Genomic DNA, 23,215 nt, shown 5'->3' on the forward strand with positions numbered 1-23,215 from the left:
ATGGGTGGATTACGCAAAATTGCACATTGAAAGTCAATTTCACTCCCCCAAACACACAAAAACAACTACAGCGTAGCTACTGGAAAACCTGGAGGAATCTCCAATGTCTCTTGGATCCAATGTCTCTCAGGCTGCTTTGCTACATCCAGCACAGGGTGTCTTGAATCCGTGCACAGGTGCAATTAAACCGAATAATTGCTGGGTCTGTCTGTTCCGGTTAGAGGGTGCCACCTGGTGGTTGAATGCTTCCACAAAATCTACATAATGAGTCTACCTGTAATGAAAAACTTCCCTGGAGCTGCACTAGCTTTGTAGCTAGCACAGCGATGCTAAAGGTGGGCTTGATGGGGACACACACACGCATACAGGTTCAATGTGGAAAAGTGACTTTATTAAGTCAGAGCAATTAACTTATCACTTCAAGTATTCCTTTGCACGCTTAATTCCACACAAAGCTAATAAACAGTGCTATAGGGGAAGAGGGACAGCTCTCGGATGAAGGCATTAATGTCCATGATGGCAATGGCGCCCATCATCTTTGGTGAGGGCGCCAGGAAGGTGAGCTTGGACACCTCTCCGTAAGCCGAGCTCCCAGAGCCTTCACCCTGGGCGGGGAGTCCCGCCGTCTCATCATCGTTGAGCTCGTCGCCCTCCTCAGCGCCGAAACCCACCACCTGTCCAGATGAAAAGAGATTCTTGCGGTTAAAAAAAATATTTTCGTCATTTTGTCGCGTGAGACAGTGGCTTACGTGTACACTGAGTTTGCGGCTGTAAGGTCCTCGATGTTGGCGGTACCAGGAGAGCAGCTCGCCGCGGCTAATCTGCTTCAAGGCCTTAACCTGAACAAAGAATGTTCAAATTAATATCTTTGTTATATTATGACGGCCGTGCGTGTGCGTGTCACCTCTCTGTTGAGTCGGTCAAACATGTATTGCTGTGTGAGCACTTCGGTCCAGTTTCTGTCCACCTCCTCACCCAGGTGTGTGTCCTCACACTCCTTCAGCTTCATCAGAGTGCTCACCTGCACACAAGCATACCAACACAGATACACACGCACGGAAAGAAACATTCGCAAGGAGCGAGAGACACAGACACGAACAAAAGGATTATGAAACACTCTTTCATATTATGATTGACAGTTGAGAAACGTTGTGGGTAGGAACGATTCATTCTATTCTGACTCACACGTCCGCACGCACACACACCTGAGCGTCGAAGGCCTCGTCAGTCAGCGTGCTGAGCGTCTCACCAAATGAAGCGAGGAACTCTTCAATTTTTAACTCGGCCAGCTCTGTACTGAGAGCGCATTGTTCACAATTCACGTTAACTGTTTGGATTTTTTTTTGGGGGGGGGGTTATTTTTATTTTTCACACATTGACGAGCTTCCTTTTCCTATCCACATACCTACCTATCTAGCTAGCTGGCTAGCTAGCTACTGACTAAAGCTAGCTAGCTACCTACCTAAGATAGCTATTTTTCTTCTTCACACATTGACGAGCTTCCCTTTGAATTTGAAACCCACATTCAAGTAACATACAGTTGAACTAAGGGCCGTACAATGAATGCTATTGAAATAAACATTGCAATTCAGTAGCATATAATTTTCAGATCGCAAAGGCTACAGTTTGGATTAAACCACACAGCTTCATTTTGGTTATTTTTTTCTATCTATCACATTACCTACCTATCTAGCTAGCTGGCTAGCTACCTACTGACTAAAGCTAGCTAGCTAGCTACCTAAGATAGCTAGCTAGCTATCTAAGATAGCTAGCTACCTACCTAAGATAGCTAGCTAGCTACCTGAGATAGCTAGCTAGAAAAAAGAAAATGTATATATAGTACACTATAGCGAGCTAGATAGCTAGCTAGCTATCTTAGGTAGCTAGCTAGCTACCTAGCTCGCTATAGTGTACTATATATACATTTTCCTTTTTCTTTGATTTGAATTTTTCTTTACAATATACTAAAACCCAAGTTGCTGTGATGAACATGTCGAAATGTGTTGCCAACTCACTTGAACTTGGAGGCCTGCGTTTGCACTGTGATGGAGAAACCCAGAACGCCCGAAGTGTTTCTGCAGGCGGGGTAGACATGGTACCTGCACGATTAAAAACAAACAAACAAACAATAACAAGAAAATAAGAACGCCAATGCTGCTCCATGAGGTTTACAGGAATGACAAAATCAGGCACGTACCCCAGTGTTTCTTTGGTGCGAAGGAAGTCAAAACAAGGCTCCTCCATAAGCATCTGAAAGAGAACGGGGTCACATTGACCCATGAAAAACAAACACAAAGAGTAAGGCTACAGACACGCAGCAAAAGAAAGACAAAAGTTCAATGATTCTAAAAAGATCATGCGACTCACCACTAAGAGTTCCATCAGCGTGTGCTCCCTCAAATCTTTGGATCCAGACTATCAAACAGATTATTAATATTATTCTTAAGCAGTTAAAAAGAAGGTATCCTTTTCTACTACAGGCTAGTGACATTTTTTTGGGGGGGGGGGGGGGGGGTTAGGAATGGGCAAACATAGCACCTCAATAGTGATAACATTTTCACAAATCCTGAGACGCGTGCGTGTCATTTTTTGGTCAAAATTTTGGACCAAATTTAAAGCATTGCGCTCTTGGACCTTGCAATGTTAATGGTTGAACATTCGTGCCGTTTTGTAGGTCTCCTGAAAAGTGATTTTAGGATTTTTGAACATACATACTAATTGTTTACCAGCGTTTTTTTGGAAGGATTTGGTGGGATCAAACAAAGTCAAAAAACCCCAAAGCAACTTATTTCCTGGATTTCAATTGTACGCAGATTTTTGAGTTGCACTTATCGGAATTTTTGCGGACCTGGTAGTAGACTGTGACCTCGGAGTTGGCGTCTCTCTTGTTCAGAGACTTGACTTTACAGATGTGGTGCTGCCTCGGCAGTTCCACCACTCGGAACGTCACTGGCACCTCCACTGGCAGCTTGGAGAACTGCAGCTTGCTATGGAAGAAGAGGAGGAGGAGGAGGATGAATTCCTCATGTGCAGCGTAATATTCAAGTGGTCATTTGGGAGTGCATTAGGAAGGCGCGCGTGTGTGGCTGCTCGCTCACTCACTCTGTCACGTACTGCAGGAAGCTTTGCGACTCCTGTGGTGCAAACACAAACGCGGATAAGCACCAAGTTACCAACGCCTGACATTTAAACTGATACTCTCGAACGACTAACATCCACAAACATCGCTTAGAGGATGCTAGATTTTTTTTTCTTCCCCCAGAAGTGATGTTTCGAATTTAACCAACCCCATGGTGGTGAGTTTCTGACGTGACGCTGACGTGGACAACATGGAGGCCGCGGGTGTGTGCCTGCTATGTGTGAGCCCGTGAGTGCAGGAGAAACAGCTGACAGCTGAACAGTAACGCCTTCTTTTCTGATTGGTTGGTTTTGCTTATACGCGGTGGTTTCTTACAAATCAAATGAGAGCTGAAGTGCAACGATTAATCGACAATTAATCAATGATTATTTTAGATAGTTAATTAATGTCCCCATTTTAAAATTCTCCAACTTGTCAACAGTAAGTACCTCATTTCAGTAGTCCTCCATGAAAGCAGACTGAATGAAAACAAACCAATCGCTTTCACTTTTTGACATGTTATGACTATTTAATAAATCCTAATAATTTTTGGGTGCATTTTCTGCACTTTCTATTTGAAATAATGTCCTGTTTTGAGTAAAGGGATTGAAATAACATGTTTTAGAAATCTGGCTCATCGCTTATTGGAAAAAAATGACAAAATGGGATTTTTTGGGGGGGGCTGGGGGCCTGGGGGCACACTGCAAAGTACCCGTTAAACAGCAAACCTTTTTTAAGTACTTTATATGTGTAAAATGTTTGATTCGGTATCAGGCACTAACATAATAATAATAATAATACATTTTATTTATAAGCGCCTTAAGAAAATGTGGGAAAATGAAAGCGAGGTGAATATTTTCTGGATGGAGTATAAAGGCCCCTCTTAGATGCCTCCCCCATCAGCAGTTGAGTAGTTTCGCGTATTTCTCTTTTTTTTTTTTGCATGGACGGAAATGAAAGCAAAGATAATGGCAGAGGTGTGGCGCTCACGTCACGGCTGAAGTTGCCCTGCACCAGGCCCTCGGCGTACAGCTCGGCCTTGAGCCTTCGGCTGAAGTCCGTCAGCTGGTCACTGGTGAGGCCGGCCACGAGCGCCTGGTACTTGTCCACCATGGACCAGCGCCCGTGCTCCAAGATCAACAACCGCACGTCCCTTAACAAAAAAAACAAAAAACAAAAAAAAACGGAGCATCTTGTTGGGACACAATCGGGCCGGCAGAGGGCAGCAAAGGACTGAGCATGTAAAACACCGACTTGTTCAGCTTGGCGGGCTTGATGAGGATGTTGAAGTAGGTTTTCTTCAGCTGCTCCGAGAACATGCTGAAGACGTCTGGAGGGGCCTTGAAGTTAGCCAGGTGGTCAATGATCAGGCGGAAGAGAAGCTATGGTATGGAAGATGAGGACAGCGAGGTGTCCACTGTTCATTGTGGTACAGACTCACCAGCCACACCATTTGGTACACCTCTAATGATGGGCAACTTAAATGATGGAGGGGGTCACAATTTTTTGACGCCGCTACCGCAGGGACTCACATAGGACCGCGCACTTCCCAATTTACTGTAGATAAAATTTTTTTGGGGGAAAGATCAACTTTACAGTCAACACTCGGGTTTTGAACGTCTCTGTTCTCGACCAAATCGGTTTTCGACCAAAAATTTTGAGTTTTTTTATCCCTCGGATGACGACCGAATTTCGGTTCTCGAACAAACGGAGTGCACTTGAATGCGTCACTTGACTCCTCTCGCCTTCCTTACACGAGGAAGTAACGCTTCCTCGGGTAGACGAGGAAGTGACGCTTTCTCGGATAGCGTTCCATTGTGAACAGACGTGTTCAATAAAGATTTTTTTTTTTAAAGAGTGTGATTTCGGTTTTCAAACAAATCGGTTTTCGAACAGCCTTCTGGAACGGATTATGGTCGAAAACTGAGGTATGACTGTATTTATATTTGAGAGCTTGGCAACTTCCGCAGATTTGCATTGCACCATTCTGTGGAGAATCTGTGCCATTATAAAGACGCTAATCATGATCGTTCAAGTGTGTTTACCTGCAGTCACACGAATTTGTGTCATATTTAACTGCGGGCATATATTGATGTTCCATTTTGTTTGTAACACTGACTGAAGGTGTGCGCGATATCGTAACCCCCCGCTACGGGCTTAAGCTAAGTGTTATCTGGCGGCTTTCTAAACAAAGAAGAGGCTTAAGTGCTCTTCCTGGTAATTACGTCTCGACGCAAAGTAGCTTCAATTTTCAACCTCTCAACTGCTTCCTATTGGCAATTATATTCCTGATGGAGATGACCCAGTGGAAGTGTGCCATCTTGTGATGAATGGTGCTATTACAATTTGGAACCAGAGTAGAGCGAACTCTCAAAAATTCATTCATTCATTCATCGTCCGAGCCGCTTGATCCTCACTAGGGTCGCGGGGGGTGCTGGAGCTTATCCCAGCTGTCTTCGGGCAGTAGGCGGGGGACACCCTGAATCGGTTGCCAGCCAATCGCAGGGCACACAGAAACGAACAAGCATTCGCACTCACACTCACACCTAGGGACAATTTAGAGCGTCCAATCAGCCTACCATGCATGTTTTTGGAACGTGGGAGGAAACCGGAGCACCCGGAGAAAACCCACGCAGGCTCGGGGAGAACATGCAAACTCCACACAGGGAGGCCGGAGCTGGAATCGAACCCGGAACCTCTGCACTGTGAAGCCAACGCGCTAACCACTGGACTACCGGGCCACCGGTTGCAAAAATTGAACTTAAAAAAAATACTAATAATAAAAATGAACCAAGGGGCCACATGCAGAGCGTTTGTGGTCCGCGGGATGCCAGGAGCATTTGTCACTTTCCACAAGCCGCCAACTGAACCGGCATATTTCCCTCCCTCACTCGCTCCCTGACTCACGGGCAATTTGTCATCAAATCCTTTGACCTTGATCACCAGGCCATGCTCGCCCGCCACCAGTTTATACTCCAGCTGGGCCACCTCGGCTTCATAAGCGGGCTCGGCCAGATTGTGGCCCAGGATGTTGACCAGCAGGTCGAATAGCACCACGCTGCAATGCACGCAATGGAGGGAAAGAGAGAGGTCGGTGACTGCAAGTAAAAAAAAAAAAAAAAAAAGTCTTCTAGTTAAGGTGACTGCACTTACTTCTGAGCAGACTGCTGGATTACAGGAGAGATAAGGTGAAATCTGATATAGCCTGCAGAAGACCACGAGAATAATTATCACGAGAATACACTTTTTTGCGCCAGAGTGGCAAATGGATTTTTTTTTTGGCAAATGGCAGAGCGACGAGCGAAACACACCTTTGAAAGTTTTGAATTTGTTATCCTTCTTGTACCACAGGCAGCCTGTGTCACTGCTGGCGATGCGCACTGGGAACTCGGCATCGGCGTAGTCTGAAGGCTTCGGGGTGAAGTTGGAGGCTGAAAAGAAAATGGGTGCGTTTAAGTAGAAAAATCACAATCACATTGTTGCGGATTTATGCTCGGGTTGCCTTTCCCAGGCGAGGTGACCTTGGGTGTCTTGAAAAGCGGCGTATCAATCTCTTCTATTAACGTTGTATGGGAAAATAGAAAACTTCTCTTTTCATGAGCGTCATATGGGTAGGGTGATTGTGAAGCGATATTGACAGCAGTCATTCATTCATTCATTCATTCATCTTCCTAACCGCTTGATCCTCACTAGGGTCGCGCGGGTGCTGGAGCCTATCCCAGCCGTCTTCGGGCAGTAGGCGGGGGACACCCTGAATCGGTTGCCAGCCAATCGCAGGGCACACGGAGACAAACAACCATCCACACCCACACTCACACCTAGGGACAATTTAGAGCGTCCAATCAGCCTGCCACGCATGTTTTTGGAATGTGGGAGGAAATCGGAGCACCCGGAGAAAACCCACGCAGGCCCGGGGAGAACATGCAAACTCCACACAAGGAGGCCGGAGCTGGAATCGAACAGGGTACCTCTGCACTGTGAAGCCGACGTGCTAACCACTGGACTACCGGGCCGCCCTGTTTCGATTTATCTATTTTTGCTGGCATCGCACCACCGCATGGAAGTGGATCAAGTTTGCTGACGAAAAAAAACCCGGCCATTTTAGATGCAATTCGCCGTTTCCAGATTGCTCCAAAATGAATTGAGCTTGTTAAAAATGAGTGAGGGTTTCATTTTCCCCCGAGCAAAGAAAAATAAATCCAAAGTGAGCTTGTTAGAGGAAAATCGACCCAACCTTGATGCCATAAATCCTTAAAGACCACATTTCGTTTAAGCGATTATATTTCTTTCTAAAGAAGAACACCTCGGACTTTGTTGCGCAACGGAATGGGAGGAAAACAAAAGTGACATTTTTAGAAAGAAGGGGCTACTATTTGATTTTGTTCCAAGAAAAATATTCATTTGTTAGCACCACCGGTTGTTTTTATTCATTCATTCATTCATTCATCTTCCGAGCCGCTTGATCCTCACTAGGGTCGCGGGGGGTTGCTGGAGCCTATCCCAGCTGTCTTCGGGCAGTAGGCGGGGGACACAGAAACAAACAACCATTCGCACTCACACTCACACCTAGGGACAATTTAGAGTGTTCAATCAGCCTGCCACGCATGTTTTTGGAATGTGGGAGGAAACCGGAGCACCCGGAGAAAACCCACGCAGGCCCGGGGAGAACATGCAAACTCCACACAGGGAGGCCGGAGCTGGAATCGAACCCGGTACCTCTGCACTGTGAAGCCGACGTGCTAACCACTAGACTACCGGGCCGCCTCGGTTGTTTTTAGTGTCGGTAAAACAAAACAGAAGCCTGCCTTATGGCTGTGACTTTTTTTTTCATTTGTTAAGAAGAAAAAACAAGCAGATGTAAACCGAGCTTGTTGTTTTCAAAAAAAGTTTTGTTGCTAAAAAAAAAAAAAAGTTGAAAGACAGAAACATAATGATGCTGGAATTATATCGGAGATAACGCCGAGGGGATGAATGCTAATATGCTCTCCGTGCGATTAGCGTTGCGGGCCTCGTCTGATTCGGAGCTTAGCAACAGAACGGATAACACCTTTATTCGAGACCTGATAATTAACCGGGGAATGTTGTAACGACTGACGGAACACCATTCAACCAATTTCCTCAAATAAATAAATCAAATAAATACCCTCGTCGACACGCTTAGCATGTAGCATAGGTTGTCAACAATAGCTGCCGTCGTGTTGTGAATCTCTCCCCGAAAAGCGTTTCGTCCTTTCAGGCAGCCTCAGTTGAACGTGGAGCCATTAGAAGATGAGAACGCTGCCGTCATAAAAGCAAGACGGACGTGCTCGGTGCCGTTGCTCAGGCTACACTGCGGCGACAGAACGCTGGTAATAACTAGCCGCGGCGGGCCTGGAGATTAGCCTGCTATTTGCTCCAGTCACAAATGCAAAACTGACTACAATGTCTACAATGGTGCCTTGAGGTCCGAAGTTTTAATCATTCCGTGACCGTGACCTCGTAACGTCCACGCACGAGTGAATATAAACGTAAATCATTTTCTATCCTCTCAAGCTGCTAGCAATGTTTGAATGTAGCCCCCACTTGACCTTCCCCTGATTGAACACGCTAAATTTTCCTTAAGTGCGAGTGTGAGCGCGGATGGTTGCTCGTCTCTTAACATATAGTGGCCCAGTGGTTAGCACAGTGCAGAGGTACCGGGTTCGATTCCATGTCCGGCTTTCCTGTGGGGAGTTTGCAAGTTCTCCCCGTGCCTGCGTGGGTTTTCTCCGGGTACTCCGGTTCCCTCCCACATTCCAAAAACATGCACGGAAGGCTGATTGAACACTCTAAATTGTCCCTAGGGGTGCGTGTGAGCGTGGACGGCTGTTCATCTCTGTGCGCCCTGCGATTGGCCGGCAACCGGTTCAGGGTGTCCCCCGCCTACTGCCCGAAGACAACTGGGATAGGCTCCAGCACCCCCCGAGACCCTAGTGAGGATCAAGCGGTACGGAAGATGAATGAATGAATGAATGAGTGTGAGCGCGGATGGTTGCTCGTCTCTTAACATATAGTGGCCCGGTGGTCCAGTGGTTAGCACAGTGCAGAGGTACCGGGTTCGATTCCATGACCGGCTTTCCTGTGGGGAGTTTGCATGTTCTCCCCGTGCCTGCGTGGGTTTTCTCCGGGTACTCCGGTTCCCTCCCACATTCCAAAAACACGATTCCGGTGTCTGGTGAGCTTTTTTTGTCACGCTGTGACAAGTTTAGAAATAATAATTAAAAATGAAATTAGAGGCATAAAATGGGGCCAGGGGAGGTGATAACACATTCAAATTATGTTTTGTTGTTGTTTTTTTGCAATACTGCAAACATTGACATGTATTATTTTGCTCAACACATCCAAAACCCAAACCTAAGTAGCGCCAACCAGAATTTTTTTTTTTTTAATGCACAATGTGTGACTACTGATAAAAGTGAGAATTTTGAGTGTGGTCCAGTCACCCACCGATGAACCTGTTCTCCGCAGGAAGGAAAAGCTGGCGACTCAGCTCCAAATTTCCTGTCCATCGCTCCATCCACTCTGCTTGGATGTCTGTGAGCAAGGAAGGCACAAGTGTCAGGCACATTTAACTTGTGCCTCGGTGAAATAAGAACGTCCTCTGCGAGCATCACGGGAGGCTTGTTGGGTCCATTTTTCAAAAGGAAGATGACGCGATGTGTGTGTGAGAGGCCTTTTGTTTGTAAACACGATATACTGTCATCGAAAGCGACAGAGATAAATGGCTTGAGTGCTTTACGTTGGGGTGACATTGCTGCGGGGAAAGAGGAAAAGACAATGTATGAAGGTGCCGGCACACAACAAGTTTTTGGAGTTAACATAAGCGAACAAAATAACAACAACTACATTTTTTGGTTAGCAAAATAATTGCTTAAAAAAAAAAAAAACTAACGGTATCTTACATTTATAAAACCATTTAATTACTACAAAATAATGTCTTTTGCTTTCATCTTTGTCAGTTTTTTCAATTTGAAATGTTACTGTATTTCGGTATTGCTGTACTGTACGGCCACACAGAAGAAGGGAGGAAACGCTTGCTGAAGAATTGTACTTTCATCTCAATTATTTCAGAATAGTGACATTTCTTTTAATTGTGCACTTGACAAATACACTACAATAAAATAAAAAAAATTAAAAAAATTAAAAAAAAATAAATAAAAAATAAAAAATAAAAAATAAAATTAAAAATTAAAAAATAAAAAATAAAAAATAAAAAATAAAAAATAAAAAATAAAAAAAAAAAAAAACTAAAACTAAAACTAATCAAATCTAAAACAAAGCAGTCTGAAAAAAATTTAAATGAGTACAAACGACTAAACTTACTTCAAAAACCAATTTGAACTGACAGAATTAAAAAAAACAAAAACGCAGGAGTCAAAACTAAATTAAAACTATAATGAAAATATATATAATACCCGAAGACAGCTGGGATAGGCTCCAGCACCCCCCACGACCCTAGTGAGGATCAAGCGGCTCGGAAGATGAATGAAGGATGAATGAATGAAAAATCTGAAACGATGAAATTCTTTCCCACACGCACGCCTGCCCCGACACACACACACACACACACACACAAACACGAACAACACACTCACCCTCCACGCTGTATTGTGTTCCAAACCACTTCTCCCTGAGGGGACAACGGCCCTCGTGTTCTGGCGACAGCAGCATCAGGTTGGCTTTCTCGGGGGTGAGCAGGGACAGCGCTGCACCAATCACCTGCACACACACAAACACACACGCACACACACACACACATGCGCGCAAATGCACGGAACACATTTAATTCTGTCAGTGTCTAAATGTGTTTCTTTATGCAGGAACAATCTCACAGAGGAGGGTGGGGAGGGAGGGTGATGAGAGGGACGGGGGTAGGGGTAGGGTGCAAGTACAAAGCTTCCATCTCACTTTTCACACAAAGCAAAAATGTAAAACCAAAAATCAAGTCCAATGAATGCCGAGCTGGCCACCTCGCGACTGAAGTCAAACATCAGCTGGTCTCCCGTCAGCAAGTCTTCCTTGGGGAAGAGCTGCATGTTCTCACAGATGTCCTCCACGTGTTCGATAGGGTCGCTCTGAAAAGAGAGAACAGGTGGTTGAAAGAATGACGCGGTGCCCGGACGGCGTGGGGCCCATACCTCCTCCTGATAGCGAAATTCGTTGGCCTCGATCTTCTGAATCTCTTCGTATATCCTGAGTGTGTGACGAGAAAGACAATTAGAGTAATAAAGTCTTGGCTTTCACAGAAAGCCAAGACTTCCCTCTCCCCAGCCACTTCTTCCAGCTCTTCAAGGGAAATCCCAAGGCGTTCCCAGGCCAGCTGGGTGACATCGTCCCCGGGTCCTCCTGCCGGTGGGACATGCCCGGAAGAACTCACCAGGGAGGTGTCCAAGGAGGCATCTTAATCAGATGCCCAAGCCACCTTATCTGGCCCCTCTCAACGTGTAGGAGAAGTGGCTCGACTCTGAGCTTTTCACCTTATCGTATTTTGTCGATTAAAATACAATAAATCGACTCACAAAAAAAAGGATTTCCTATGAGAAAAATTTCTGGAGCCAAAACCTCGGGCACTAGGAATAACATAGCTAGCTCCACATTTTAGGTACCGTACAAATCTGGCAGGCACTAAAATATTTGAGTATACTTAAGTATATTTAAGTATACTCTTGCATACTGTAGGAGGTGGAAATGTGTGTGTGTGCGAGCGTGTGCTTCTATTTGTGCCTTTTCTGCGGTCCGAGGATCTGCAGCATTTTCAGGTACTGGAAGACCAGGTGGGTCACCTGCAGAAATTGAAATGAAAAACACACCTATTATTTGCTAGTATTGGATGGATGTGGATGTAAAGGGTGTCCTCGAATCCGTGGCGACCCCTTCAAGAGCAGTTATTTTCCAATAAGACAGTCTTATAAAAATCAGCTCCTTTGCTGCTTTGAGTGCCTGGTTAGCCGGCGTTGCCGTGGCAACCGATAGCGCTCGGCTCTTCCCTGAAATAACCCCGTTGTCTCTATCAACGAGGCAAATACTGGAGCCGGTCTGGTCCAAAATAGAAGAGGTGGGGGTAGGGAGAACGGGAGTACGGGAGGGGGTAGGTCACCTGGTAGAAGTTCTGGAAACCTTCGTCGGTGAGCGTGATGGAGATGGAGAAAATGGAGTAGGTGGTGTTTTGATCAAAGCCGCTTTCGCTGTTGCCTCCGAAAAGATTGACGGCCCAGCACCTGAAATCATCCACATTGAGCATCGATTAAATTAACGCTGGGCGGCCCGGTAGTCCAGTGGTTAGCACGTCGGCTTCACAGTGCAGAGGTACCGGGTTCGATTCCAGCTCCGGCCTCCCTGTGTGGAGTTTGCATGTTCTCCCCGGGCCTGCGTGGGTTTTCTCCGGGTGCTCCGGTTTCCTCCCACATTCCAAAAACATGCTTGGCAGGCTGATTGAACACTCTAAATTGTCCCTAGGTGTGAGTGTGAGTGTGAATGGTTGTTCGTTTCTGTGTGCCCTGCGATTGGCTGGCAACCGATTCAGGGTGTCCCCCGCCTACTGCCCGGAGACAGCTGGGATAGGCTCCAGCACCCCCCGCGGACCCTAGTGAGGATCAAGCGGCTTGGAAGATGAATGAATGAATGAATGAATAAATTAACGCTAATTCAATGCCCCGCCTACTTTGCTGGGGGAAAAAAATACATAAAAAATCCAATAGCCACTCGTCCAAATAAGCCACCGTACACTTCAAACGAAATGTCAACGGTTTTTGTCTGCTCTTGTTTTTTGGCGTGAGGGTTCGTGTGACAACCGAGGTTGAAATCATTCGTAGGCGAGACCATTGGTGAAAAGTTGACTGACTTTTCAGAGGTAAACAAACTTTATGAGTCTCATTTTTTTTATACATGGGGGCGGGGGGGGGGGGGGGGGAATGAAAAGGACACGAGGCTTCATTGCCTCCCGGGCCCAAATAACCACTGAGGGGGCACTTTACGCCGCACCCCACTTAACACAGCAAAGCACTCGACTGGCTTTGAGCGCTCTCCAAGTCGTCCGCTGTCGTCATTCATCAAGCGCGCGGAAACAAAGCGTCTGGAACGTTCGATCTGAGCCGCTGAGTGGCGTCGACATGAGGGAGGGTGTTTTTTGGAGGGCTGTGCTTTGTATTGTGAGATGACTAAGAGAGGCTTTTTTTTGGGGGGGGGGGCATTTAGTAACAAGAGGCTGAGAGGCTCTTGTGGGGGAAAAAAAACTAGCCTGTGTGTGTCCCCCAGTAAATTGAGGACCTTTAAATTGGGTTTTATTTGGAGCGCTTTCACATGAGCAAAGAGAAACTCCTCACTTCCTCCTAAGCGTTGAGAGGATGCTTCCTGGGCCTTCGTGGCCAATCAGCCACGATATGTAGTGAAGAGGCTTCACTCTGCGAAGGAAAAAGATTGTTAGGATGAGAAAATCGAGGGAGGGGGGGGGGTGTTGGATTTGTGGACTGTATTCTATTGATATGACCCTCCTGGTACATTTTGTTCTTTGCTTTATCAAAAATGTTCACGTGCTCAACAAAAAGATGTTTTAGTCTAAAGTCATAAAAATAGAGCGCTGCCTTGAGATATATTATCATAAAGCGTGCGGACGCAAATGAAAAATTTGTTATTTACTGTATTATTATTAGTAATTTGTAAAATAAACAACATCTACCTGAGGGTATTAAAACAATATCTGTCTAGATGTGTTTCTCCACCATTTGTGTTCAAATATCGGTAGAATAAAAGGTTACAAAATGGTGATTATCGATGCTAACCATTAGCATCTCAATGGCATTTTCCATGATACGCTACGTTAGCATTAAGTTTGCGGGCCGTTCTTAAGACAACGGTCGTTTTGAATACGCGGCGTGCAATCGTCTATGTTTTATGTTTAGTTTGACAGTAAACGTCAACCGGGAGTGGATTTTAATCAGCTTCAAGCCTTTTTCATGAATTGTTTATTTGCTACACTAATGATGATTTTGAAGGCACACAAACACTCAGCGGGGAAAGGTGATCTGTGATTGCCTTGGCCAAATTTACATCATCTGCAAGTGATTTGTTTGCCAGTGCTCGCCTCCAGTCCACTGAATTTAAAGTGCTTCGGATTGCCGTTTACCGGATGGCGAAATAAGCCGTCTGTGCCCACTCCCACAACGGCGCAAACGTCCCTTTCATCCTGGGCCTGACTACAAAATAGCCCAAAAATGCGCAAGTTTGGGACTCACTACTCCAGAACACTCACCTGTAGTGCTTTTCTTGAGGGGGGAGCGCCCAAGTGATATTTAAGGCATGCACCTTGCGAACGGGGATGACTGCAGGCAGGCAACACAAACACAACACAGTGACCTTCAAGTTTTCCACGATGTCAACAACACACCACCTCTTTGCAGACAGATTTTGAGCATCCCGACGCCAAATAGCGACCTAAATGATCGTTTACCTCTGTATAGTTTGTTAAAAGATGGCGTGTCAAAGGGATCCAGCATGTTGGAGAAGTCTGGCTTGGCAAGGCCGCTGCCGACATGAACGCGCAACATCACAAGAAAAGGTCATTTCAATAAATAAATACATACAACCATAAAAGTGCTAGTAAAGTGAAAATCAAAATGTCTTGGGAGAAGAGTGCTATCAAGGTCCCACACCATCAAATTCCAACATAACAAAACTGTATTGATTGATTTTTTTTTAATGTATTTATAATGGGCCAATTATAAACGGATTTTTGCTATTCGTGGGCCACGATGTTTCTTATTCTCCGCGAATCGCGAGGTTCGACTACATATTCAATCCAGCAAGGTAAATCATGGGCAATTAAATTGTATTGTTTATTTTAGTGACTTAATCAAATATGTTTTGTTTCATGTCAATAAAAATTTAGCAAAAAAAGATCTGTGGCTATAAAACACAATGTGGCCAGGAAATGTACACGTTTGGTTTTTTTATGGCCAAAATTAGCTGTCACGGCTTTTATTTAGGTGACTTTATCATTCGGAGATTACAGTATTTCATTTTTGTAAAAAAAAAAACAAAAAAAAACATTTAAACAACAACAACAAACAAAAAACAACAATAATCGGATAACTTTGATTAAAAGTTTTTAGATAAAAGTTATAAATGTCATCAATTGGTATCATGTCCTTGCTCTGACAATTTTAGTCAAAAAAATGACGATTTTCGCTGTCGGAGCGTAAACACTGTGGGAAATTCTTGGCATCTGCGTGAACTCAAGTCAACTTAAACGAGTCAATGAATTTTTGCCGTGGGCAGTGAAATGAGCGCACTCACTTGTTGGGCACCTGGCTGAAGATCTCGCGCACCCACATCTCCAGGGTGTCCAGCTTTTCTGCGGGTGTACAATCACAAGTGTGTCAGTCAGTCGCAACATCAGCGATCACGATCAATCCTGATGATTTACGACATCCAGGTATGGATTTGCTTATCGTTAACTACGCTGACGTTCGCAGCTCTTTTTTGTCTTTTTGGCTTGCGCAAAAATCGCCGTGGAGCGACGCATAGCAGCTTGGGCAGATTTCAAGCGATTTTGTGGGGAATTTTCCAAACGTTAATCGACCAAAAAGGGCAAGTTACGAAATAGAACTGAGTGGAGGAGTTTCATGTCGTCAGAACGTAGCCTTGCCGGGAAAATGACAAACCTTTTTTTGGGTGGGCATCAATTACATGGAGATTTTTTTAATCATGACGCAGCGACGAGAGTGAGATGAGAGAGTCGTGCGCAGCTTTGGATCACAAAAGGTTCAATTTCCTGTTCTGTGGTCAATATTTGCAGTGAGATTGCAAAAGACAATTCTGCAAAGACCATGATTGCCATTTTTAAAATTACTATTTTTTTGGGGGGGTGGGGGGGTGCACAAATGTCAACACGAGTCAGCCCGGGATGCTTCCGCAGCTGTTAATGAGCCGCCTGATATTTCCTGCGAGAACGCGCCAAGACCCGACGATGACATCACCGGGATGAAGGCGGCGACCCGAGGCGAGCCGCGAATAATTAGCGGCTCCTCATTAGAGCTTTGCGGCTTCATTAGCAGTCAATTAAATCACCGGATTGCTCGTTAAAGAGTTCTGTCAATCTGCCCACAAGCAGGTTGTTGACTGATGCCACATGTGGATCGCTGCAGAGCGGAACTTTCATCGTTCAAAACGGCTTTGGTCACCATCTGACCTTGGCGAAACTGCACTACTAGATTTTAGGGGGCAAAACCCGAATTGTTTCACTCCAAAATACTGGGTATTGAGGTACATGTTGCTTGTGGGATTTTTTTTTGGGGGGGGGGGGGTTTGTTCTGTAAAAGCTAAAACTCAAGACTCATTTTCCCCGTACGCTTTGAAAACTGCTCTGTGATGTCACACGATGGCGCCAAAAGCCCGGTCTATTTACCTTGCTTGGTATAGGTCAGAGGTCACGACCTCTGAAGCTAAAGTGCTAAAACTTAGGTACAGATTCATAGCTGTCACAATCAAATTGTTTTATCATCAATTATCCATCCATCCATCCATCCGTTTTATGACGCGCTTTATCCTCTCATGGGTCGCCGCGGGGGGGTGTTGGGGACACCCTGAACCGGTTGCCAGCCAATCGCACGGCACACAGAGACGAACAGACGACCAACCATCCGCACTTAAAGTTGCTCATTAGCGTTTCGAGCTCGAAATGTTTGTGTCGACCGATTCCACCGATGACGCCGCCTTCGACCGCGCATTGCGCTCGACTTGTGCCGGGGGGCTTGAGCCCAATAAATAAAAACCTTACTGACCTCTGGACTGGACAGCCAGGGTCATGTAATGTGCAGAGTAGTGTCTTTCCCAGAAGGCTCGTAGTCGCTTGTAGACGCTGATCTTCTTCTTGTTGGGCTCTTGCTTGAGAGTCTGCGCGTTCCCTGGCGACCGGTCACACCACCCAAAATCAACAAATTGTCCCGCCCCTTGGAACAAGGAAAACCTTCTCCGCTAAACTCACCCCAGCAGAATTTGCCCATGGGGTGTCCCGGTTTGGCCAGACTGCCAAACAGCATCTCCTTCCTGTGCGAATCGGACGGCTTGGCCAGCTGGTATTCTGACGGGCGGAAGAGGGAAAGGCTCAGGAAAGACAACGGCGGTTTTCGGGATGGAATCCGAACACGAGCGGACTCACCGCTGTCGACGGCCTCCACCTCCCTGTCGATAGCCTCTCGGATCATCAGGGGGCAGATGAAGAACTGAGCCCACCTAAAATAGAGGGCAAAGGGATGAACGATTTCGCCTCTTTCATAGAGAGATCTCACAAAAATCAGACCTGCTCTCCCGCTACCCGTTTAGGCAGCGTCGGGCGAAAATGAAATCTAACTGTAGCTACGTTGCATTCGATTGCTCAAATCCCGCAAGATCGAAAACTCTTTTCAACGCAAAATAAATGCGCCAACTAGTGCTCTCTGCTGCAACCCATTTAGGCAGCCCCCACCAGATCACTGCCACAAAAGAGTCCCGGGGACGGCCATGTTGAAGTCGTTGCATCAAATCAACAGCTCTTACATCATTCGAACACAAAAGTAATGCCGTACTCACTTTGCAAACTTTTGTTCTCTCTCGCAACCCGTTTAGGCAGCATCGGGCGAAAATGAAATGTAGCTACGTTGCATTAGATTGCTCAAATCCCGCAAGATCGAAAACTCTTTTCAACGCAAAATAAATGCGCCAACTAGTGCTCTCTGCTGCAACCCATTTAGGCAGCCCCCACCAGATCACTGCCACAAAAGAGTACCGGGGACGACCATGTTGAAGTCGTTACATCAAATCAACAGCTCTTACATCATTCGAACACAAAAGTAATGCCGTACTCACTTTGCAAAATATTTGTTCTCTCTCGCAACCCGTTTAGGCAGCGTCGGGCGAAAATGAAATGTAGCTACGTTGGATTAGATTGCTCAAATCCCGCAAGATCGAAAACTCTTTTCAACGCAAAATAAATGCGCCGACTAGTGCTCTCTGCTGCAACCCATTTAGGCAGCCCCCACCAGATCACTGCCACAAAAGAGTCCCGGGGACGGCCATGTTGAAGTTGTTGCATCAAATCAACAGCTCTTACATCATTTGAACACAAAATCACTTTGCTAACTTTTGTTCTCTCTTGCAACCCGTTTAGGGAGCCTCCAACAGATCAGTTGCCACAAAATAAAATCCTTTTATGGCAATTCCATCAAATTCCTCGATCATTTAAATGTAAAAGTAACGTGGGGCTAACTGTGCAGTCTTCCTTTCTACTGCCATCGGTTTAAGCAGAGTTCGTTCGACATAAACGTCGCGATAATGATGTCCGTTGCGTCAGATCGATTAAATCCCGGCGGCTTCACAACTTTTTTAATCAGGCCCTTAGCTAAACAGCGGCGTTGACTGCATCCCGTTGATGCGGAAAGGTGCAGGCGGGAGTGTTTTTAATCGCCCCGCACTTCAGCCGGTCGCCCCCGTTTGACTGCTTAAAATGTGAACCCGCCCGCCCCCCCACTGATCCGCTCTCACCTGTCGAGCGCCTCTTTGAAGCTTTTCCTCTGCACGTCAAACTGGAAGACGGTCCTCTCGCAATCGGTGGAGGCGTTGTCGCTGCCGCCGTGCTTCTTGAGGAAGGCATCAAAGCCGTTTTCCGAGGGGTACTTCTCACTGCCCATGAAAACCACTGCCGCGGGGGGCGGCGTGCGGACAGAGCACATAAGCCGCCATTTCCGAAAAAATGTCAAAGATAAGCCACCGCCGATCTTATGAGAATGGCGTCTAGCTTGGCATTTTAGAACTGCCGGGCGGTGTTTCGCAACGTTGAGTAATTTTTTTTCACAGATAAGTAACCCGCGGCACAGACTGCACACCTTTTGTTTTTTTTGTAATTTTTTTTTCTTCTTTAGAAAATGCTTGGTTTGAGTTTTTTTTAAGTTTTATGGTTTTTCGTAATTTTTTTTTCTTCTTTAGAAAATGCTTGGTTTGAGTTTTTTTTAAAACTTTTATGGTTTTTCGTAATTTTTTTTTCTTCTTTAGAAAATGCTTGGTTTGAGTTTTTTTTTTAAGTTTTATGGTTTTTCGTAATTTTTTTTTCTTCTTTAGAAAATGCTTGGTTTGAGTTTTTTTTAATGAGCTTTAGTATTAGTTTTTTTAAAATTAAATGTATGGTACATTTGTTGAGAGCAAGACAAAAAAATAAAATACAATACAGAAATAAATACAATTAAGGACGCTCCATTAAATCTTTTTTCTTAAATGTTATAACAGAGGCGGGTTTATGGTTTATTTTGAATATTTTTATTCAATTTTTTTTTAATCTTTTATTTTATTTTCATATTTTTAAGAAGGACATCATTTAGTTTCTGGACAAAATCTACATTTTTATTCATGTTTGAGTTTTGAGAAAAAGTAGGCCATTCGTATGAATTGATTGAAATTGAAAAAAGATTTTTTTTTTTTGATTGAATAATCACTAGTATCAAGGATTATCAACACGTACAAGTGAGGGGAGTACTCATGGTCAGACGAAAGAGTTTTGAGCGCCACTGCTGTCGGGGAAGCCGAATTTTCTTTACAATTTCATTTTCAAACTTGGATTTGAAAGCGCGTATTAGGTTGCAGATTTGAATAACAACGGCAAGGGGCCGGGGGGGGGGTGGTCCAACCAAATTACTGCGGTGTCAAACTAACTTCCCGGGACCGTTTAACACGGGTGACCGCGCCCCTTTCTGGTCTTTGTTTTATCTCGTCCAACTTGGAGGTACAAACATGGATGAGAGGGTGGAACACACAAAATGTAATCGGTGATGGGTGAGCATGTAGAAGACTCCAGTGAATTAACCTTTCAGAGCTAGTTCGACACGCGTGCACACACACACACACTCACACACACACACACACACACACACGATGCGTGTCCATCCTTTCACTGTAATTACTGTAATTACTCACTGTGTTCCAGAAAGTGGGCAAGGCCGGGGAGGTCGCTGGGGTCACTGAAGCTGCCCACTCCGATACACAAGGCGGCTGCAGACTGACACACACACACATGCGCGCACACACGTGCGTGTACACGCTCACACACACACACACACACACACCCGCGCACACCCACAGGCACACACAAAACGAGCACAAGTAGAGTTTGCATCACATGTGGCAATTTTAGCCATCAGGGAACACACACACACACACACACACATCTTATAATCACAGTGGTCCTCACAAGAATAGTCATACAAAAACACACACACATCTTATAATCACAGTGGTCCTCACAAGAATAGTCATACAAAAACACACACACACACATACTTATCTACCTATCTATCGAACACCATCCATCCATTTCGCGATGCATGTTTTCGGAAAGTGGGAGGAAACCGGAGTACCCGGAGAAAACCCACGCGGGGGCGGAGCCGGGATGGAAGCAACTTTATGGACGAGAATATGTTTTTCTGATCTTAGTTATAGTTAGTTTGGGAAGTTTTCGTTCATGATCATAACCTGGGTGTGTGTTGCTGAGCCAATTTCAGATGGGCTGCTCGACACCAGGGATTCCCAGACTGCATTGCTTGCATTGATCGCCCTCCGGTGGGGGGAGGACCAGTTCAAAAGTGTCATGATGGGCTAGAAAATATTTCTAACTACAAATGGACACCATCACCGAGCGTGTACCTGCTTCTCTGCATTTCCTCTCTTCTTCCTCCCCTCCCGGTCATCATCTTTGTCGCCACCCTCATCCGACTCGGCCATCGTTTCTTCGCTCGAGTCGTCTTCCTCCTCCTCTTCGTCACCTTCTTCTTCCCCCTCCTCCTCCTCCTCCTCCTCTTCTTCGTCGTCTTTGGACACGGCCGGGCCGCCGTAGTCCGAGATGAGCAGAGCGCGCAGCCCGTTGGCCAGCACAACGTACCTGCAGAGTGAAAAGGCAAATTATGGAATTCTTTGTGCCTCAATTAGAGCAACGGGTTCACCTTATATTTTAAAAAATTAATTATTGGCCTACTTTTTAGCTCTGGAGGGGAAAAAAAAATCTATCTCGCAAAAATATTTGTAATATCATTCATTCATTCATCTTCCGTACCGCTTGATCCTCACTACGGTCGCGGGGGGTGCTGGAGCCCATCCAAGCCGTCTCTGGGCAGTAGGCGGGGGACACCCTGAATCGGTTGCCAGCCAATCGCAGGGCACACAGAAACGAACAACCATTCGCACTCACACTCACCACCGAGGGACAATTTAGAGTGTTCAATCAGCCTGCCATGCATGTTTTTGGAATGTGGGAGGAAACCGGAGCACCCGGAGAAAACCCACGCAGGCCCGGGGAGAACATGCAAACTCCACACAGGGAGGCCGGAGCTGGAATCGAACCCGGTACCTCTGCACTGTGAAGCCGACGTGCTAACCACTGGACTACCGGGCCGCCCTATTTTTAATATTTAATATTTTTAATATTAGCCAGCGCTAATGCTCAATTTTTATGTGCTTCATCGAGTATGAAACGTGTGAAAGTGGGGCGTGACCGATAGGTACGGAGACTAAGAAAATAATTTAAATTATTGTATTAATTAATCAATTACTTGATTAATTAGGTAATTAATTAGTTAATAGTTATATTAATTAATATAGTATTGTTCAAACATAAAATGAAATCAAGGAGCAACGTGGATTTTCGAGGGGGCTATGGCTCTCTCTCTCGTGCCCTCTCCCGCTGCAGCTGACTGGGCGAGAGTCAGGGTATACCCCGGACTGGTCGCCGGACAGTCACAGGGCGCAAACAGACAAACGATCGTTCCGTCTCACATGTAAACGTTGGGAAAGTGAATCCAACATGCGTGTTTGGGAAATCCATCCATCCATCCATCCATCTTCTACCGCTTATCCGGGGCCGGGTCGCGGGGGCAACAGCTTTAGCAGGGAAGCCCAGACTTCCCTCTCCCTAGCTACTTCTTCCAGCTCTCCCCGGGGGATCCCGAGGCGTTCCCAGGCCAGCTGGGTGACATAGTCTCTCCAGCGTGTCCTGGGTCTTCCTCGGGGTCTCCTCCCGGTGGGACATGCCCGGAACACCTCACCAGGGAAGCGTTCAGGAGGCCTCCGAATCTGATGCCCAAGCCACCTCATCGGGCTCCTCTCAATGTGGAGGAGAAGCGGCTCGAGTGTTTGGGAAATGCGCAGAGGAAAGCAAAGGCGGTTGTAGACGAGTGCATCTTACCTGTACTGTTTGGGATCATTTGGAGATTTGACGATGTCCTCGTCTCCTCGGTTGTCCCGTCCGGCGTCCCCCTCGTCATCTCGGAGTCCTTCTGGATCCCCAGCCGAGGCCCCCGTTTGGGGCCGCGGGGAGTCCGACACCGGCGGGGCGTTTCTCGATTTGCCAGTCTGGGGCATGGCGAGGACTTTGCGTTGTCGTCGTCGTTGTTGTTGTTTGACGGTCGCCGGCGTGGGCTTGCCGAAAGCGAGCGGCGAGTGTAGACGAGCGGGGGCAGCTCGCCGTCGCCGGTAATGTCCTCCTGCCCGTCCGCGCGGCGTGTCAGCCAGCAGGCAGCGACGATGGGGAGTGCGTGTGGCACAAACGACACGGAAGAGAAAAGCATGCCGAGGCCCCACACACACACACACACACACACACACACATACCGACATACACACTAAACCAGACAGGCAGGCGGCAGCCCCCACAATGCGTCTATTCACACACGCTCTCTGGCGCTTTCGCCTATTCAGCTGGATGTCAGCTAAAAAAAAAGTGACCCGGCGTGTCTCTAGTTTACAAGTCGCACACAAACACAACACGCGAGGTCGTCTTAAAAAAAAAAAAAAAAATCGTCAAGTTCATCGACACGTTACACAACTCATTCATTCATTCATTCATCTTCCGAGCCGCTTGATCCTCACTAGGGTCGCGGGGGGTGCTGGAGCCTATCCCAGCTGTCTTCGGGCAGTAGGCGGGGGACACCCTGAGTCGGTTGCCAGCCAATCGCAGGGCACACAGAAACGAACAACCATTCGCACTCACACTCACACCTAGGGACAATTTAGAGTGTTCAATCAGCCTGCCACGCATGTTTTTGGAATGTGGGAGGAAACCGGAGC

At 46.2% G+C, this 23,215-nt stretch overlaps 1 protein-coding gene across 1 annotated transcript; it reads right to left on the reverse strand.

The window, feature by feature from the left end:
* Positions 1 to 369: 369 nt before the first annotated feature.
* On the reverse strand, positions 370 to 22,839 carry LOC127614709 (nardilysin-like). Its single transcript, XM_052086067.1, has 31 exons — positions 22,335 to 22,839; positions 20,801 to 21,035; positions 20,075 to 20,156; positions 18,653 to 18,806; positions 17,292 to 17,365; positions 17,118 to 17,213; positions 16,915 to 17,037; positions 15,428 to 15,485; positions 14,583 to 14,656; positions 14,385 to 14,454; positions 13,459 to 13,536; positions 12,234 to 12,354; positions 11,861 to 11,919; positions 11,275 to 11,329; positions 11,107 to 11,211; positions 10,732 to 10,855; positions 9,584 to 9,670; positions 6,430 to 6,549; positions 6,272 to 6,323; positions 6,026 to 6,176; positions 4,373 to 4,500; positions 4,109 to 4,271; positions 3,103 to 3,134; positions 2,849 to 2,987; positions 2,368 to 2,415; positions 2,198 to 2,250; positions 2,016 to 2,099; positions 1,206 to 1,296; positions 905 to 1,021; positions 750 to 839; positions 370 to 674 (listed from the first exon to the last, which is right to left on the reverse strand). Exons 1-31 carry the CDS (start codon positions 22,763 to 22,765, stop codon positions 456 to 458), a joined length of 3,513 nt encoding a protein of 1,170 aa, XP_051942027.1. The 5' UTR covers positions 22,766 to 22,839; the 3' UTR covers positions 370 to 455.
* Between the last annotated feature and the right edge of the window lie 376 nt (positions 22,840 to 23,215).

The sequence above is a fragment of the Hippocampus zosterae genome, chromosome 14 (genome assembly GCF_025434085.1).
Source record: "Hippocampus zosterae strain Florida chromosome 14, ASM2543408v3, whole genome shotgun sequence".
Lineage (NCBI taxonomy): Eukaryota > Metazoa > Chordata > Actinopteri > Syngnathiformes > Syngnathidae > Hippocampus > Hippocampus zosterae.